The 19476-nt window shown below is 51.6% G+C and overlaps 4 protein-coding genes across 4 annotated transcripts; 2 read left to right on the plus strand and 2 right to left on the minus strand.

Annotated features, from left to right (window-relative positions):
• The first annotated feature begins 476 nt into the window (after positions 1 to 476).
• BGZ61DRAFT_430539 (putative mitochondrial cytochrome b2) lies at positions 477 to 2263 on the plus strand. The gene is made up of 3 exons (XM_046243813.1): positions 477 to 702; positions 760 to 1923; positions 1982 to 2263. Exons 1-3 carry the CDS (start codon positions 576 to 578, stop codon positions 2143 to 2145), a joined length of 1455 nt encoding a protein of 484 aa, XP_046098019.1. The 5' UTR covers positions 477 to 575; the 3' UTR covers positions 2146 to 2263.
• A 70-nt stretch (positions 2264 to 2333) lies between these two features.
• Positions 2334 to 3575, minus strand: BGZ61DRAFT_430542 (family 43 glycoside hydrolase; the record flags this gene model as incomplete). The annotated part of the gene is made up of 3 exons (XM_046243814.1): positions 3156 to 3575; positions 2982 to 3099; positions 2334 to 2928 (listed from the first exon to the last, which is right to left on the minus strand). The coding sequence occupies exons 1-3, from the start codon at positions 3436 to 3438 to the stop codon at positions 2334 to 2336; spliced, it is 996 nt and encodes a 331-aa protein (XP_046098020.1). The 5' UTR covers positions 3439 to 3575.
• A 9553-nt stretch (positions 3576 to 13128) lies between these two features.
• Positions 13129 to 13801, plus strand: BGZ61DRAFT_498511 (uncharacterized protein; the record flags this gene model as incomplete). Its single annotated transcript, XM_046251281.1, has 2 exons — positions 13129 to 13247; positions 13279 to 13801. The coding sequence occupies 2 exons, from the start codon at positions 13129 to 13131 to the stop codon at positions 13799 to 13801; spliced, it is 642 nt and encodes a 213-aa protein (XP_046098021.1).
• Positions 13802 to 17852: 4051 nt separating this feature from the next.
• BGZ61DRAFT_592788 (uncharacterized protein) lies at positions 17853 to 19112 on the minus strand (the record flags this gene model as incomplete). Its single annotated transcript, XM_046256746.1, has 1 exon — positions 17853 to 19112. The coding sequence occupies one exon, from the start codon at positions 19110 to 19112 to the stop codon at positions 17853 to 17855; it is 1260 nt and encodes a 419-aa protein (XP_046098022.1).
• Between the last annotated feature and the right edge of the window lie 364 nt (positions 19113 to 19476).

Genomic DNA, 19476 nt, shown 5'->3' on the forward strand with positions numbered 1-19476 from the left:
GCCAGCCAACGGACTCCTACGGGCTTATTGTAAAGACGGCAACAATCGCAACATTTATGGCTCTGGTAACGACAAGAAGAAGGCGACATAGAAATGGTCGAATCTCAAATATCCAATGACGTCAGCTTCTTGTAATTCGGCTGGGAATCGGGGAGAATATTTAGTGGCTTGGTGAATCGCTCGTTCAGAAATCAGTTTTACGTGATAGTGGTAGCTTTGAGAATATGCGGAAGTTGATAAAAAGCGAACTGGAGAGGTATTAAAAAGGCATAGACCGCTTTGGAGCGGGACTAATTGCAGGTGGATTCCGAGCATTCCATCGCTTCGGAAAGTGCTGGTCCATTCCGGCTGCCATTACGCCCGGCCCGCCAATCGGTCATGTAATTCCCATTTAGTGATTGGTCGGTAACTGCCGATTCCCCCTCATTCCGACTGCCGCGGATCTCCAAGACAGCGGGTGACTGTAGAAAAGGACTCGTCTTTATTGTACAAGTATCTCGATGTTATCTCAACGGTACCAGTTTAGTCGTCTTCACTTAAACCCCGTCTCAATCTCGTCGTGAAACTCTACCAACATGTCTCGAACAATCTCAACAAACGAAATCATCCTTCATAACAAGAGCGACGATATCTGGATTGTTGTTAATGGAAATGTCTATGACATGACAGAATTTGCACCCGATCACCCGGGAGGGCCCGAAAGTGAGTTTTAGACTGCCTGGGTAGTGGACCGAGCGAATTATTCATTATGAGATCAAGTTATACATCAATTCGCTGGGCAAGATGCTTCTGATGAGTACAACAAGGTCCACGCACCTACTTTGATACAGAAAAGCCTCAAAGAGAAACATAACCTTGGGTTTGTTGATTTGTCAAATGTTTCGTCTCAATGGAAGACGACCAGAAATGACCCCAGTGTGGACATGTCTAGTCAGAGTGTCACGAAGCCTCCTTTGAGCAGTATCATCAACCTGCACGATTTTGAGAGCATCGCTGCCCTGACACTGCCCAAAAAGGCTTGGGCATACATCAGTGGAGCTTCAAACGACAATCTCACACGTGATGCGAATTCAGCCTTCTTGAATAGGATATGGCTTCGGCCCTCCGTGATGCGCAATGTTGGCACCATCAACACGAAAACGAGTCTATTTGGATGCAATCTCGACTTGCCTGTCTACATTTCACCAACTGGTGCAGCTAGAACTGCCGGGCCAGATGGAGAGCTGGCGCTAGCAAAAGGAGCAGCCGAGATGGGAATTATTCAATGCATTGCTACTCCGGCCTCATACCCACATGAAGACATCCTTGATGCTACGCCCCAGCATGCCTTATTTCAACTCTACGTCAATAAGGACCGAGAAAAATCGCAGGATCTCCTACGCCGCATTTCTGCTTCAGGAAAGGTCAAGGCTATCTTCGTAACAGCAGACTTACCAGTTGTATCGAAGCGCGAGGCCGACGAGCGGGCTAAAACGGTCGATTTCGTTCAAGAAACACAGATGAGAAAAGACTGGAAAGGTTCCGGACTGGCACGACAAACTGGTTCCTTTATCGATCCAACATTAAACTGGGACGATATCTCCTGGTTGCGCCAGCTCACTGACTTACCAATTGTGGTGAAAGGTATACAACGCTGGGAAGACGCCAAGCTTGCCATGAAGAGCGGGTGTCAGGGTATTGTTCTGAGCAACCACGGAGGCCGAGCGGCTGATGGTGCGCCCCCAACCATTGTGCTCTTGTTAGAGCTACATCGAAACTGCCCTGAGGTATTTCAAGCCTTAGACATTTTGATTGATGGTGGGTTCCGAAGAGGCTCCGACGTGGTAAAGGCAATCTGTCTTGGGGCCTCGGCAGTTGGCCTCGGGAGACCTTTTGTATATGCTGTCAATTATGGGCAAGGTGGTGTGAGCCATGCTATCAATAGTGAGATTGCACCCCCTAACAGTCAAGAAGATCACCAATTGTTAACATATACAATTAGTCCTGCAAGACGAAATCGAGACGGCCATGCGCCTTTGTGGGATGACGGATTTGATGAAGAATGCCCATCCAGACTATGTCAACACAGCTGACATCGACCACTATGTTCTGAAACGCGGGCATCCTTACGCTCAAAAAATACTCAAACTGAACCCTAGACTTTGAAAGGTGTCTCCGGGGATAGGACAGGAGAAATTAATACACCCTAGCTAGAAGGATGTTACCATTGTGTTTTATTATGTCAACACCGGGGCTAGCATTAAAGCAGTAAACAGATGTAGAGGGAATCTTTAGCATTGATTAATCTAAGTTTATCAAACTACCGCAGGTCCTAGTGTAGTGTCTTGAGTACATTATTCGGGATACCTCTCGGCTACCCTATCATACTCCTCCTGGGTCAACGGCGTGACCGATCCATGCTTCAAGCCAGTGGGGAAGTTGGATCGATTCGAGGCCACCCAGGATGGGGATAAGATGTCTGTAGTCTGGTAGGGAATATACTGCGTGTAATCATCAAGAAGCAGATGGTAAAGACCAGGCGTCAGGTTATCGGCGAACGACGCTGGGCCTTCGAGCGGACTCTGGTTACGAACGTAACCCGGTATTCGAGTCCATTTCCCAAAAAGCCCGCCAGTCGTCTTTTCTTGATATACTTGGTTGGTCGTCTCGTTCTTGAGGAACCTAATGAAGGAGCCTGGGGTGCCAAGATACTGGAATTCCTGGTCAATCAACGGTGTGGTTGCAAGAGCAACATAGTCAGATGGGGAGCTGAAGGTGACGAAGTCTTTGGTGGTCGCGTAGCGGATCCGATCTAGGTTTGCAGTACCGGTATGGCCTATGTCCGCGGAGTCATATAATCGGGAAGCCCAGAAGACGTAATATTGTTGAGTCGCGTCATCCCAGACGACGGATGGCGCCCAAACCATGCCAGCCCTATCTCCTTCAACACTGGTGGACGCAATCAGTTCAAGAAGCGAGAGGAATTGAGTAAGGATCCATACATTCGCAACGAAGACTCTGACCAATCGACGAGGTTGGATGATTTCCAGACAACAATGCCTCGACTGCCCTGTCTTGTGGCCCAATCCCATGAAAAGCCGGAGGCATTTATGTCAAGATCTAGGTGCGACATGAATGTTTAGCGACTGCCGAATACCTTGGAATTAAAGACTGACCGGTCGCAATTAAGAAATACTCAGACCGAGCAGAGTTTGTTGTAAGGAAGATATCCCTCACGCCTTTAGTACCGACAGTTGATGCGAGAATTGAACTGCCATGATTCAAGAATCTAAAGCTCGATGCACTGTTGCCATTCGAAAGGTGCCATTGTATTTGGGGGTTGGCATCGCTGAAGGTTGAGATGAGATATCCAACATAGCTTGTGCCTTGGCGATGCGTGGGACTGCTGGCCACCAATGCAGCTGAGAGGGCAGCGGTAAGAATTGACAGTAGTTTCATTGTTGTAATGCTGCCGTAGCCCTTGAATTGCAGAGAGTAGAGGCCCTCACGTTTCTTACTGAGCAACTTCTGGAATGGGGGGACTGTCCTTATAAGGACATGCCATTACTAGGGATGTCAATAAACTCGGACGAGCCATTTACCTTCCGTCACACATGATGGGATGAGAAAGCCGCAGGTACTACGTAGGACGTCTTTGGTGCGGCTGTAACCAGATCGCGTAGAGTGGATATTTCGGGGTAGCATATGGCCGAGCTGTGTCGCTAATATGAAGGATCAGCGGTCTGGGGAGAGTATTTTAAGCGTGATTGGCGGGGAAACTACAGGGATATGGCAAATTAAGGTTACTAGAGGGGATAATTTCGTCAGGGCTTCAGTATAACAACTGTAGCTATTAGCTAAGAGGGGGGATATAAAAGGCGAGCAGTACTGGCACGCCTAGGCGTACAATTACTAACACGTGACATTTATATGCCTAGGTGTATAATAAAGATTATTTGTTTTTTTTTAGCTTTACTTAATATTATTAAATAAATTAAAGCTATATAGTAATCTTAAATAGTAGAAATAAATAATAAGTATTATATTTAATATTAGAAGAAATAGTAATTAAATAATAAAGTTATTATTTATTAATTTCTACTTAAAATTTCTATTTAATTTCTTTAATTTTATTTTTATTTTTTATAATTAATAATCTTATTATTTATAGTTAATAACCTTAAAATAATTATTTTATTTTAAGTAATTAAGAGATATAATACTTTAATATATATATATTTAAAAAGAAAATTAAAAGTTTAATAGTAAAAGAAAATACTAATAATTATATTAATAATATAGATTATATATTCAGTCTATTTAAGAGTTAATAATATACTTAAATAGACTTATTTTATAATATAAATAAGTCCCGGACCCCCTTAGTATATTAAACTGACTTAATATTAGTTTTTATATACTAGAATAACCTAATATCAGCCTCTAAAAGTTATACTAGCTTAGTATTAAAGTTTTACTATAAATATACTATATATAGAGTAAAAAGCTAGTATAAGTAAAGTTTATAAGCTTTAGTTTTAGTATAACTTCTATAGTACTTTTTATACTTATCTAGCTATATACCTATTTAAATATAAAATAGTAGCTTATATTAATAAAAAGAAATTGTTAGAATAGATCGTGCGCACAGTCATGCACATGATCAGGTGACCTCGGTCACTTGAGTGACCATGCCGAGCACAGCCCGAATAGGAAGGCGGTCAACTGCGCATATAATACCCCTGACTGCTGCGGGGTCAGCCTAGATGACAATATGCACAATACACATACATGTGGGCTCTCAATGACTAAGATGCTATGCATGCTGCCTAAATCCAACAATTAAGAGTCTCATACGCAATCATATCTACCAGCAATTACCGCTTTAGGCAGCAGGCTGTCCACGAGCGCCCGACGAGCAGTCGCCGAAAGCATGGCGACCGCCACAAGCATCGAGCTAGTCACAGACGAGGATTGGATCACGTGGTTCAAGACCCTGAAGACTACAGCTATGAACGAAGACCTCTGGGACTATCTTGACCCTGAGAAGAAGAACAAACCGGAGCTGATCTCAAAGGCCCCAATTCCACCGGATATCACTCAATTCAAGAAGAAGCCAGCGTTAATCACTCGCTCAAGGCTCGCCGAGCAATCACAAGTCTCTAGCGATCACACCGAGACCATTACGGCCGTGACCGATGATGAAGACCCCACTCTTGGTGATGAAGACGACATGACGCTAAAGGCTCAAGATGTCAGCGAGCTGCCCGAGAAGGGTCTCCGAGTGTACAACGCCTTATGGGCCAACTACGAACACCGCAATAAGCGCCACAAGGAATTCCAAACCAGAACAAAGAACGTAAGGAACTGGGTCCTTGAGACGCTTGATGAACCCCTCTCTCGGCATCACTGCAAGCCAGAGACCAGTTTGCCTGAGTGGATTCAGTCAATCTATGACGAGTTTGCTCTAGCAACCGAACAGCGGAAGCAGAGGGCTCGCCGAGCATACCGCGAGATCTTGGGAGAACCACTCCAAGGAAAGATCAAGACCAACACTGCTGCAGCCGATTGGCTTAAGCGATGGCGGAATGCTATCAACGAGGCTCAGGATGTTGGCCTCCAAGAGGCAATAGAACCCGATCAGTGGCTTGGAGACCTCACAACAGCTCTTCAGTCAACGCACCTACAGGCTTGGACAGATGCATACAGCGTCATGCAGATAGCTCAAGTCCGAGCAGGTACTTTAACAGTCGGCCCAGTCATGGCAGACATTCGCCGAGAGATCGCTAAACGGCCGGAGACCCCACGGCGAGGAAGAGTGAGTCAGGGAGCCTTCCACGGCGGAGGAGGCACACAAGAAGAGGCCGATAGCTCGACGAATGCTCGACGAACAAACACCAAGAAGAGACGGCGTCAGAGCATTGGATCGGATAAAGAAGCCAAGTGCCCAGCATGCTGTCAACTCCATCCACTATCACGTTGCTTCTACGCCTTTCCAGAGAACAGACCTGACTGGTTCGAACCGCGGTCCCATGTAACCGAAAGGTTCAACAAGCGGCTAGAAGAGAACGAAGACGACCTAGTCGGACGGATCAGAAAGATCAAGCTAGAGAAATCAGCCTGACTACGACCTGTCGGCACCTGTACAGCGAACGCAGCCCTAATCATCAGGGATTGCATGACGAACGCTGAACTAGTAGCCGGCATCTACTACGCATTACAAAACTGTGTTCTCCTAGACTCAGGAGCAACCCTGCATATCTTCCGAGATACAAGCCGAATGAAAAACCTGCGAGCAGCCCAACCAGGAGATTTCTTTTGGTCAGGAACTACCCAAGTGCCAATCGACGGTTACGGTGAAGCGACTATTACCCTAGCAGATGCCGATGGCTCGCCGATAAGGCTCACTCTCTATGACGTTGCCCTGTGTAAATCCCTTACCACGAACCTCGTCTCATTCTCGAAGCTGAGACAGCGAGGCCTTTGGTGGGATACTAGACCAGGTAACAACTGTCTGCGGAGATCAGATGGGTCCTTCTTAGGCACTATCGACGAGAAGCAAGGGCAACAAGTCTTAGAATGGAAAGATGGAGCGTTAGACTCGCCAAACGCTCGGAGAAGGGTCGTGGAGCACACGGCGGCAATGACAGCAGACAAGCCACAGAAGAAGTCTCGCTTTACAACATGGACTCCGAGAAAGCCAATGCTAGGGGACACAATGACTTGGCACCGACGACTCGGCCATCCAGGCCCAGACTCCCTGCGTTGCCTTATAACGGCCTCAAGGGGCGTCAGGCTGAAGATGCACGAGCCTGAAGGCCGTGAACGAATAACGACTGTGGACTGCGATGCATGTGGTGTAGCGAAGGCTTGCCGAGCGATCCGCAGAGCACCCCGAGAAGCAACAGCGCAAGCAAAACCAGGAGAACGAATAGCCCTAGATTTCCATCCGATGACCCCAGGCTATGCAGGCTATACGTCTGTATGGATCTTCACGGACCGAGCAACAGGGTACTCATGGGACTACTATGCCGACAATCGCTCAACGCTCGCTATCCGCACAGCGATCACTCACTTCCTCAAGATGTTGGAGGTGCAATACTCCATTAAGGTCAAAGTGTTTGAGTGCGATAATGAGATAACAGAAATACATCCGCAAGTCGCTGAGCTGCTGACCGCTCGGGGAATACGCGCCGAGCCTTCGGCCCCGAATACTCAAGCACAAAACGGGGGGGCAGAACGCATCGCTGCAGTCATCATACTGAAAAGCCGCGCAATGCGTGCAGGAGCTAAGTTGCCTGAATATCTGTGGCCGGAATCGATCAAAGCTGCTACCTACCTTTATAATCGTACACCCTCAATTCACAGAAACAGAAAGACTCCGTACGAGTTGTTCCATCGCCAATTCCGCGGCGACCACTCAGCGAAGCCCGACCTCTCACACCTTCGAGCATACGGCTGCAAGGTCTTTGCATTGACTGCAGATGCACAATTGCGAAGAAACCGGCTTCAAAGGCAGGCTCCGAGGGCGTGGATCGGCTTCCTAGTGGGCTATACGTCAAGCAACTCATTCAGAGTCTGGAACCCCTTGCATAAGGAAGTCTTTACAACAAGAGACGTCTCATTCAACGAGCAGCAACTGTTCGACGGACGGACAGAGAGTCTTCGAGACGATTTAAGGCAACAGAACCTCGAAGCTATCCGACAACGCATCGAAGAACTTGTAGCGATACAAGCACAAGCTGAGCAGTGGCTATCACAGCCACCTGATGAAGAAGCAGATGAAGTAATAGGGGAAGACAACGATGACCTGTTTGGAGAACACTCGCCGAGTAATTGCGAGGCTGTTGGCAAAGTGCCCGAATCTGAAGGGGCATATGAATACACCACAGCTAAGTTTGAACCTCTCCCAACACCTCCCCTATCACCGCCAGCCGCGTTTTTCCCACACCTTGGCCTCTGGTCTAGGTGTGAAGGGGCGTGGGGAAGCGGCCAAGCACGAGTTGGAAGCGGGTACGCAATATGCTCCGAATAAAAACAAGGAGAGCTCCGCATACCAACTCGCAAATCGACAAAGTGAGGCTCGGAAGGTCCAAAGTGATCTCGCCGATCGACCAGCGAAGCAGCGTGAGTCTTTCAAGGCTGCGTTCTAGCTGGGAGACTCCAGTCGCCCAAGCATCGCACGAGTAACCGCAGAGTGTTCGGCGAAGGCCTGGCCAGCCCTAGGCGAGCACTCGGCGGGGGAAGACAAGTCTGCCCTCAGATCACGAAGGATATAGGTGCGCAAAAACCTCCGAGATTAGAGAGCCCTGCGTCAGCAGTGGCACAAAACCTCTACAGATGGAGAGCCCTGTATCTGGGGGGGAAAGGCCGCCATGCGTAAATACACCGTGGCGTCTGTTGCAGACCCTTCCCAGCTCGCACGCGACTATAGCAAGCCATCCCTACCGGGAGGCTCTTCTTGAAGCAGAAAGAATACATTTACAAAGTCATGCAGATTCCCAATCGTGGATCGAAGTCGCAAAAGCCTCGGCTAAAGGCCGACGAGTGCTTCGGCTGCCACTGGGTCTACGTCTATACAACTTGACAAACACGGCAGATTCGTGAAAGATAAAAGCGCGCCTCGTTATACGCGGCGACCAGCAAGCGATCGATGGCCGAGAGACCTACGCAGCAACTTTGGCGGGGCATGTCATTCAGAACCCTCATGGCCCTAGCCAAACCGGATTCGACTACGATATGTTGCAATTACGATGCAGTCAATGCATTTGTACATGCAAAAGCTGGATGAGGATATTTATATGCAAATGCCTGCGGGATACAGGAAGCCAGGAAGGATTCTGAAGCTACAGAAAGCTCTCTATGGTCTTCGGCGATCACCACTGCTGTGGCAAAAGCACTTCGAAAAGGGCTTGCTGCAAGCAGGCTTTCGCCGAGTGCCTGGCGAGGACTGCTGTTGGCTTCATGGAGATATCATCTTCTTCTTCTACGTGGATGACTGTGTTCTCTGTTTCCCTAAGCGCATCAAGAGCAAGGCAATGTCGCTGATGGCAGAACTACAGACAACGTACAATATTGAAGGAGGCAAGCCACTTCAATGGTTCCTAGGGATCGAGGTCATCCGGGATCGCAGAGCAAGAAAGCTGTGGTTGTCACAGGCTGTTTATATCGATAAAATGCGCCGCCTGCTCCCCGAAGACTCGCCGAACCTGACGACGGTAACCCCCATGATTCGCGAAGAACTTCTGCCACATGACACAATAGCGAGCCCCAGCAGCGTCAACCTATACCTCAGGAAGGTCGGCACGATCATGTACGCGGCAGTGATGACTCGACCAGACATAGCTTTTGCTGCAAGCCGACTAGCTAGGTTCAACCAGAACCCCGGACCGCAGCAACAAAGAGCCGCCGACAGAGCCCTGCAATACCTCATACAAACAAAGGGTCTCTGCCTTGAATACGGAGCTGCGGCCGGCAGTGAAGAAGACGGACTGCAAGTTGCCTCAGATGCTAGCTTCGCCGATAACTCAACGGATCGTCGGAGTTCTCAGGCATTCGTCATGAAGCTCTTCGGCGGGATCACTTCCTGGAGAGCCAACAAACAGGATACAGTTACAACGTCAACAACAGAGGCAGAGCTCCTGGCGCTTTCCCAAGCAGCCAAGGAAGCTCTCTTTGCAAGCCGACTTATCTCTGCATTGAAGGTTGACCTGAACTCTCCGACTGCTCGCCGAGCAGCAGCAACACCAGCAAGGATCACAATCGAATGCGACAATAAGCAGACTATCCGCCTTGTCACTGCAGAACTAGTACAACTACGCACGAAGCTCAAGCATGTTGACATTCACAACCATTGGCTACGCCAAGAAATCATCGAAGAAAGAGTTAATGTCATCTACACGCCTACTACCCGAATGCTCGCCGACGGATTAACGAAGAACCTCTCAGGAGACGGCCACTCGGGCTTCCTCAAGCAACTGAAGCTGATCGACTTGACGGATAAGATTGAACAGAGAAGAACTGAGGAAAGGGCACAGGAGCTATGAAGCAAAGTGCAGCTCCGCGGCAGGACCGCGAAGCTGAAGGGGCGTGTTAGAATAGATCGTGCGCACAGTCATGCACATGATCAGGTGACCTCGGTCACTTGAGTGACCATGCCGAGCACAGCCCGAATAGGAAGGCGGTCAACTGCGCATATAATACCCCTGACTGCTGCGGGGTCAGCCTAGATGACAATATGCACAATACACATACATGTGGGCTCTCAATGACTAAGATGCTATGCATGCTGCCTAAATCCAACATGAATAGCTTCCTGCGGAAGCTCCTTCCAAGCTGCTTTCCAAGCTTTGACTGCCTCATGCCTTGACTTTGGGGCTCCTTTCCTTGTAGTCCGTCTCTTTATCCATGGCCAAGCCGGCTCAATAGGATTGAGGTCCGGGGAATTCCCACACCATAGCAGCCGGCTGATGCTATTCGCATCATAACATTGTTGCTGTATATAGTGGCTGTGAGCAGGAGCCTTATCTTCTTGGACCAAAGTGCCCGGGCGGTCCTTGGTACATTCCAAAGCAAAAGGAAACATCTTAGGGATCAGGATTGTCTTCTGATAGCGATACCAGTCAATACCGCCCTTGGACCCTCTCGTCAGCTTTCCGGACTTCTTATTCCATCGCCAGATTGGCTTCGGGCCGGGTAGTTGATGTAGATGTAATCGTCGTATTCCATTTGAAATTTCCCACTCTTCTCGCATAACAGCTTCAAGATCCTCATTCATTTTATTAATGATTTTTTCGGCTTCCTTCTTTTCGGCAGCAGTCTCTGGACCCCAACAGTGGCAGGGGCCCTTCTTATCATAGGAAAAGGCGCCCCAGAACATAAATTCAGATGCATCTTTCCATCGCTCCCGGATACAACTTCGAACAAATGCCTCATCGGCTTTTCGCCATACGCGATAGCTTCCTCGTCGATGGAGCAGGATAACAGAGGTCTCGTCAGACCAAATGACATTCTTCCAGTCCTCTAGGGTCCAGTGCTGGTGTTCAAGACACCAAGCCAGACGTGCCTCCCTCATCTTCTTCGTCAATCCAGGTTTCCTCGTTGGCTTTGTCTTTCGGAATCCAGCTTTCTTCAGTATTCGCCATACAGTGACGGCCGAGATCTCGATCCCATCGCTGCTCAGTTCGCCCGCAATATCAGCACACGTCTTTCCCTGCCAAATCGATCGCGGCGAACCTTGGCGATGATCTCTATTCGTGCCTCGTCCGTCTGCTTCTTGGGACGCCCGGAGCGGTGCGCATCACGAAGGAATTCGTCATGGAGGGTCATCGGTCGGTGGTTGGGATCGAATCCGCGGGAAATAGCGCGTGCGTAGATGTCATTGATTGTACGGGGCGAAAGACCTGTTATCTCTGCAACTTCAGCTGTTGTTTTCCCGCCCGATGGGCTCTTGAAGACGACCACAAGAGCCCGGGTTGCAATATCGGTATTTTGACGCATTTTGGCGGTCAAGATGAGGGGAAAACAGGAAAAGTGAAAGAGGGGTGAGGTACCTAAGAATTTGGCTGGGTACATTCGCTTTCGGCACGATCCCTGTTTGTGGCTGACCTTAGCGTCCACGCGAGCAGAGACTTTTGAAAGGCTCCTCTGTAGAGAAGGCTGTGTGCCCTTACAATCCCCACCCAAAAGGGTGGGGTGGGGAGGAGGTCCTGGGGATGAGGCCCTCAGTGCACTGCAATTTTAGCCCTAAGAGGGCACCTTTGCACCCACATTCCAACGGAAACTTGGCAGCGCTGTGTCAGGCTTGTGCTGGCGCCCCCGCCGGGTTTAGCGGCGCCATGCCCGAAAGGGCGTGCCCATATTCCAGCCACCAGCAGATCGGACCATCTTAGTCATACGGTCTCAACATGCACACCCTAAGGGAGGAGAGCAGACAATGCAAAAAATGCAAAGCGAGAACGGGTCAACAATGCAGTCGCGGAAGAGGGTCGGGCTCAACACATATCACAGATTGGGATGATAATCCCAACCGCAGGAAAGACACAATTTTTTCAAGGAAACGGTGAACTGGAAGGGAGTAGGGCTGAGAACGGCATAACCGCGGTGCTCCCAATGTGGACTAGCATAAGTTTCTTTTATTTATGACTGTGGCGCGTCGATGTGGAGCGGCGATTGTGGTGAAGGCAGCTCGCACGGACCGTTTGGTGGCCCGAGCTTACTAAGGTGGGCGCGGAAGAGAGCACGGAAGAAAGGTTTGCACGTCGCTCCTGTTGGGAAACTCGATCCAGATATCCTGGGGCGCTGATGAGATAGCGAATCGGAAAGGGAAGGTCGGCGTCATGGTTAGCGGTGTGTTGACGAAACACAACGTAGAAGTGTTGCCAATATTCGGTTCCAAGCCCAATGAAGCTGTGTCGCGACCGACTTGCCGCCCACCAAACGTGGCAGTACGAACTTGGACCCAGCTGGATTAGAGAGACGAACAGAAGGAAAAGCCTTCCGCGTTTTCGATCCTTCAGACAGAGCCAGGGCCGGAAAAGGTGGTAGGCGGGCAGCTCGATTGTGGCGCATGGGCTGTGGCTTAGAGGGGCGCATGAGTTTGGGTTGTGGCTTGACGTGGCTTGACGTGGCTTGACGTGGCTTGGAAATCCTGATGGAGGGCACGGCGATCGTGTTGGAGGCTGTGTCCAAACCTTTCGGAAAACGAGGCTGAGAAACGAGGCTGAGAAAGTGGCGCGGCGAGTGGCGCGGCGATTGTGGTGCAGCTCGAGGCTGAGAGAAGTGGCGCGGCGATTTGTGGTGCAGCTCGCACGGACCGCTTGGTGGACCGAGTTTACGAAGGAGGGCGCGGAAGAAAGAACAGGAGACCGGTCCCTGCGGGCCCGCCAACAGACCTTTCGGAACGAGTCTTTCAGATCGTGAGATGGATGAAGCTCTACGATGACGAAACGGGCATCGTGTCTGGGGTAGAGAACAGCACAGATCGTCTAGTTGCCCGAGCGTTTGGAGGATTGACCTGGGTGTTTGGGATGCAGCGCACGGACCTTGCATCCGTCCTTATGACCACAGATTGATCGTTTTGAATTCAGCAACCTTCATTCAACGTCGAGGATTCCTTAAGAAACTTGCGCATCAATTGCACGCCTCTCCATGGCGCCTATTGATTATTCGAAATGGGAGAACATAGATACCGATTCCGAGCCAGAAGCCTCGCAGCAGCAGGCGCCCATGGTGAAAGCAAGCCGATCACTTGATCCAGTCGTCCCGGGGTCGGCTGCGTCACCCTTAACGACGGCACAGAGCGCGTCAGGGTCTATCCAAGCCGTCAGTGCGGTGTGAGGTTGAGAAACGCAAATTTCCGCCTTGGTCTACCATCAGGATCACCGAAGATCACCCTGTCTTCTCGCGGCCTGTGCCTGACGTCCCAAGGCTCATTGAGGTTCCGGTGGTCCTGTACCGGGTAGGCACTCAGTCCAGCAACCAGGCCGACCTTGACAATCAGATTGCCACGTACCTCAACATCGATGCCGATTCCGGGTTTGCGCTCCCGGAGTGGCAGTCACATGTCGGCACTATTGTCGTCGCACGTAAGGACAGGAAGTCGCTGCTGCCGCAGCATCTTGAGGGCGTGTGGATGTACTGCGATCGCATTCTGGACCTCTTTGGTGAGGGTGAAGGCGCGCCGCGAATGCTGTACAGCCAAAAGGCCTTTGAAGATTGGTGGACGGGTTATTGCGAGGAACAGAAGCAGTTCCGGCTGGGGAAGGGAGGCGAAGAGGATGCGGATGACTGGCGGGCAGTAAGGTCACCTTATGATATGTAAGAGGGTCGTGTATCGTTGTTGGAGTGATTTCAGATTTCAGCATTGGCCGGGGTGGGGCAATTCTCGGAGTGATATTGCCTATTTCTGACGATTCTGGCCTCGTAGTGCCGTTTTGTTTCTGCGGCCAGCTTCGTGAGTCTCTGCATGGCCTGAACGATGGTGTGATCTAGTTTATTTCCGATGAAGTCATGGTGTCGTACAGGACTGAGAAGTTCAATGCCTTGAAGTGTCGTGCACCTGGATAGCTGTACATAAAGACTGGTGAAGTCACACTTGGAAGGTTCGCCATTGATGATACGATTCCCTCGCAGCTGGAGGAGGACTTCCGCGAATGTCTTGCCCTGCGCCTTATAGTCAGTGAGCACAACAGCGGGGACGACGGGCAAGCCGCGGCGGCTGCATTTTGCAGGCAAGAACCTGAAGTTGCGGTTGGACGGATCGAGGGTTTGTGAGACCGAGCGAACAAGGATTGTTTCTGGTGGCAGGGCGGGGATAGACAAGCCCTTGGTATCTTTAGACTGTAAGAGGATGCCAAGTGGTGGCCCGAAGTGGATAGTCACGTCGTCGGCAAGGTGGTATCCTGGGTACTTTGGGTCGGGTATGAAGTCGGCGGCGACAAACTCGGCCCCGTTTACGACCTTCAGGCCGGTGTAGATGTTCTGGTTCACAATCACGGGCATGCCTTGGGCATAGAAAAAGACACCAGGAACCTTGCAGGTGGAGTCATCCCCTTGCTCGATAGTCCTGGCGATTTGATCTTGTGACAGCGTGCCACTTCGCCACGTATGTGCGGAGATGAAGATGGAGATATGTCTCTTGCGAGAGCGAGCCCAGTCGACGACGGCTTCCATGTTGAGTGACCAGCGGTTCCGGTTCAGCGGAGTTATGGCACGTAAGCCCGTACTGAAGGTGATTTGGGCGCGGTCGACGAGTTTTGTGTTGAGCATGAGTAGGTCCTGCTGTGTCTGGGCTCCAGCCCGTACTCTATCGAGAAGAGCGCTCAGTTGAGGATCATCTCGCGCACGAACCTGCTCTTCGAGAAGTACTACCGTTTTGAATATCTGCCACAAACTGAAGCCGCGATGGTGAGAAATGGTTCCCTGTCCCAGTGGGATGGAAGAAGGGTTCATCGTCTTGTTCACCAGGAGACTTGTCTCTCGAACTGGAGCGAACTGGTAGAAGTCCCCCATTAGGAGCACGACGGGAATCCCGCCGAAGGGCTTATCGGCACAGTCTCGGAGTGACTGGAGGTTGCGGCTGACCTCATAAAGGGTGGCGCCTCCGAGCATGCTGACCTCATCTGTCACAAGAACCAGTTTTTGTTTCCACGTCCACTTTTTCGCCTCGGAGAAAACTGGGAGTTGTGTTTGGGGGGAGCGGTGGGTGTCAAGTCCGCAGGCAGAATGCAAGGTTGTGCCGCCGATCTGGGCCGCCGCGCTCCCTGACGTCCCCGTGATCTGAAGAAGATGTGATTGGCCTCTCGTCAAAAATACCCATTTCAAGGCATCGATGACCCTGGATTTGCCCGTACCCCAGGGCCTCCGGTGTACTGGAGATGTTGACCCGCCGAATCGGGGTCGGCGGAGTACTTATCCAAGAACTCCCACACAAGCTGGAGCGCCATTGTCTGTAGGGAGTTGAGGGTAAAGCCTGACGCGGCAAGGCGTCCTAGTTCCGCGAAGCCCGTTGCATGGTTGACGTCGACGAGCATTCGAGGGCCCTGTTCGACTAGCTCTGGACGTGGACGTGGCATGGAGATGTCCGCCTCACAGTGTCGAACAAGGATGTCATCCAGGTCGTCGGTGCTCGTAGTGGGTGCGGCTCCCTGGGAGCCACTCTCGATTTCATCTAGCATGCGGAGATGCAGCATACCCTGGGCCTTTGCTGCGGCCTGCACATCTTGATGAGAGAGAGTCGGGTATTGGGATAGCGCGCTATCCTGGGAACGGCGAATTTGCTGATAGAAGTCCTGATGACGCTGCACGAAAGGCCGCTGCTCTTCTGCAGGGTTTTCATGGCGTAGATCCCGGACCAGGCCCTGTAGTACTGGCGAGTCCCTCGTGGCTTCTGAGTTTCGCACAGCGTTGTGTATGGCTTGGAGGAGCGCTGCGTAGTTTTGTTGATGTTCGGCCGTTGTTGCAGGCTCTTCACGATAGTCGCCCTCATCAAGAGGGAACTCCACGTCGACCGTATCATCACCTTCCGACCTGCTGGCCCAAAGCTTTGCGTCTTTCCGCGCATCCTCCGCCGATCTTCTCAGAAGGGAGATGTGGAGGCGTGGGATCGCAAACGGGGTGGGAGTGCGGCGGCGTGGTTCGTCCATATGTCGGTGATGTCCCCGTGAGTCTTGGAGAGGAAGTCATCCCAGGGCACGAACAAGGCCAGGTGGAGGACAGAGTTTCTAGGCAGGTCAGTACTGGCTTGGAATCAGCATGGCGGGCTTCGGAGGATACCGCCTAAAGTAGACTGGGTGCTCGTCTTTGTGATCGTCGCTGATGTATCCCTAGAGGATTGGCACCGCGTACTCGAGGGGTTTTCGAAGCTTCTGGATCCAATTCTCAGATTCTTGAGAGGGACCGTGAAGAGCAAAGTGGGTCTCATCCTCTTCTCGGTCGCGACGACGCTCGAGGCTAATCATGGATATGTAGTCATACAGGCATAGACCTCTGAGAAGCGGACCTCGGTAGGCGTAGGCATCCAGAGACAACAACGTCCGACCGCTTTCTCTGAGGCCTATCGTCTCAGGTGGCTCGTCTGTGTCAGTGTCCTCTCCAGACTGGCGACGAAGATGCAGCCATCGTCGGAAGATGGACCAATACAGGGCTGTGAGGTTGATGAAAGACCATCGTGGCACGTTGGTAAAGTCGGTGTGGAAGCCGAGCAGGTGGTAACAGACCTCCACGGCCGAGAGCTGTCTATCCGAAAATATCCGATTTGCCGTCCTCATTAAAAACTGTCGGGTTTGGTTGAGAACGGCCGAGGCTTGAGCGTCACGCTCTGGAGCCGATGCCTGATGCGTACCATCTGCTGACTGGTGTAGATGTCCCAGGACTTCGCCTGCGATGACGATGCGCTTCCACATCGGCGTATCTAACTTGGTGGCGTAATTCGTGATGTAAAAGATCATGGCCAGCCCCTTGGTCCTCGTCAAGATCATTGAGATGTCGTGGTTGTGGCGGAGCCCGACCGCCATGGGCTTGTTGTACCGGTTCACCAGCGGATGGTTGCGGCGGGTCTTGAGCAGGCCGTCCTCCGAGAAGCCCGTCTCCTGGACAATCTTCCACGGCGCTTTGAAACGGCAAGCCGTCCGCCGGTTTTTTCCCCCATCCTCTCCGGCCGTCCCCTTCAGAGAGTACTTGATGCAGGTAAAGGTGTGGGCATGAACCTGGCTGCAGTACGCAATGTAGTTGGACTCGGCCTCAAAGGCGGTCGTAAGAGCTTCGGCGCTGTTCATCATCTCCTCGACAGGCTGGATTGGTTTTCTTTCCTTCCGGATCGCCTGTCCAGCCTTCTCATCCAGGCATTCGTGAAAGACAGAGTCAACATAACGAGCCACTCGGGCCCGGTACTCCTCTTCCTGGGGATCAGCCATGTCGTCGCAGAGCGATGGCAATTGCAGATTCCCGTGGAGCCAGAGCAGTCCATGCAGGTGGAGGCTGCCTCGGTCATTCGTTTCTACCGTTGCATAATAGTGACTGATTTTTCCAAAAACTGATTCCTTGCCTGCTTTGACGTAGTGGTCGAAAAACAGGGAAATCTCACGGTGGAAGAAGATGACGGAGCTGACCGGATCCAGAGTGCTCAGGGCGATCCTGTCATACCGTCCTTGAAGATCGGTGAGCAGCTCCTTCGCCATGTCGTAATCATGTAGCCTGTGGATTGAGAGTCTCATCTTGACGGGGTTGTTGATGTCGTTAGGGTTGATGGTAAACCAAATCGCAGGCGTGCCCGTCCAAACGATGAGTGACTGTATCTTCCTCCGCATCAGCAGCCGAGTCTCATTCGAGAGAGGTTGGGCGTGCCCAAAGATGGATAGCTCTCGGAGCAAGAATTATATGTCGGGGTCAGTCGTCGTCCTGTTCTGGCGCATCTCGTCCTCGGCTCTTCTCAGTTGGTCCGCAGTCAGGCTTTGATAGACTTGTTCGGCTCTGTCGAAAGAACCCTTTGTCATGCGGACCATGCTGATGCGGCGGTTGGAAGATCGGAGAAGGATGTTGAAGACCAGGAAACAGAACACGGGATGCGTAGCAAACCGGCCGCCGTGTCGCTGGAGCACGTACTTGGCCCAGTAGCTGAGTGAGTGGTTTGGAGGAGGGGTTTGGACAGGCTCCGAGGCACGTTGTTGGTGCTGTTCTGTGTCGGGCGTCGCCTTCGGGCCGCCTTTTCCCCACGGGAAAAGCTTAGGGAACGTCCTCGGGAAGAAGTCTTCGTGCAGGTTGTCGGCAAAGTCGGAGCCCCGCTCCACGCGGATGAACGGCTGTTCTCCCGCAGTCTCTACATCTATGCCGCATGGCTGAGAGTTCTCGTCAGCTCGGTGTCTGTCCGTTTGCATAGCATCTACTAGGAAGGATAGCTTGGCGGCCCCCGAGAACGTGGCAGGCTCGTCAAGAGGGAACATGCCGGAGGATGATGTCTCGTAGACGACATCGCCGCTAGGATCGGTATGGCCCTGGCCACGAACAGCAGTAACGGGCTCTCCAGGTGACGTCTCGAAATGGTGGTGCTCCTCGGCATGAAGTTGCGCAGAGTCGAGAAGTTCTTCAATACTTGTAGACTGGTTTTCCGGTAACCCCCTATCGGTGGCTGGGACGATGTGGTCCGTCTGCGTCTTTTCAGCAATCGAAGGCTCTTCTCGTCGCATCATTTCAAGGATGTCGGTAGGGACGTTGGAGCTATCCTCGTACCGCCAACCGTCTATCTCGTCATGGTTGATCGCGACGTGCTTGTAGAGGGGGTTGTTCTTCTGAAGCCATACCAGAGCATCCCTCACAACGGTCTTGCGGACTTGAAGAAGATGGCCGACGTCTGTAGGGCTGGGCTTGCTTGAGCCGCTCCAGGAGACGTGGATGTTTTCGATCGCCTCCAGTAACGGATGGGGAAGTACTGTCGCGACAAGGTCATCGACCTTGTTCGGAAACACAACGATGTGACCCTTCACGTGTTTCCTATGATTCAGGCCGGAAGGAGCCTTGTTGTCGACGGTGAACTTTGTAATGTACCCGAAAGGAGCCTGGAGGGCGATCAGTCTTTCCTCGACGGGGGAGAGGTCATCAAGCTCTTTTGGGTACCGGTGCTCGCATCCGATATGCATATTGTTGACTGAACAGGCCTTAGGTAGTTTTCCGTTCTGTAGACCAGCGCGACACTCGCGGCATACGCCAACCCAACACTCGCCGTCTTGTGGCAGGCAATTTGCGCACAGCTGAAGAGCCCTCGTTGCTTGCATCAAGGACGGGGTCAACTGGCTCTGCCACTGGATCGTCGAGAGTTCCCCAGGAGCTGACTTCCTATAACAGAAGACGCAATGAGCAATCGGTAGGGTCTTCTCATCCGTGAATGCTCGGTAGAATGACTTGGCCGCCTCCACTTGGACGGCAAGCGGGACCTCGTTGCACCAGGATCTTGATACCGACGCCTCCTCTTTATCGCGAAAGCAAGTCTCATAGTGTTGCAGA

Source organism: Ilyonectria robusta (genome assembly GCF_021365365.1).
Source record: "Ilyonectria robusta strain PMI_751 chromosome Unknown BGZ61scaffold_27, whole genome shotgun sequence".
Classification (NCBI taxonomy): domain Eukaryota; kingdom Fungi; phylum Ascomycota; class Sordariomycetes; order Hypocreales; family Nectriaceae; genus Ilyonectria; species Ilyonectria robusta.

Coding starts and splice junctions, on each gene's coding strand:
- BGZ61DRAFT_430539 (XM_046243813.1), top strand. CDS start 576: ATGTCTCGAACAATCTCAACAAACGAAATCATCCTTCATAACAAGAGC. Junction 703..759: donor TCACCCGGGAGGGCCCGAAA/GTGAGTTTTAGA, acceptor TATGAGATCAAG/TTATACATCAATTCGCTGGG. Junction 1,924..1,981: donor TGTGAGCCATGCTATCAATA/GTGAGATTGCAC, acceptor ATATACAATTAG/TCCTGCAAGACGAAATCGAG.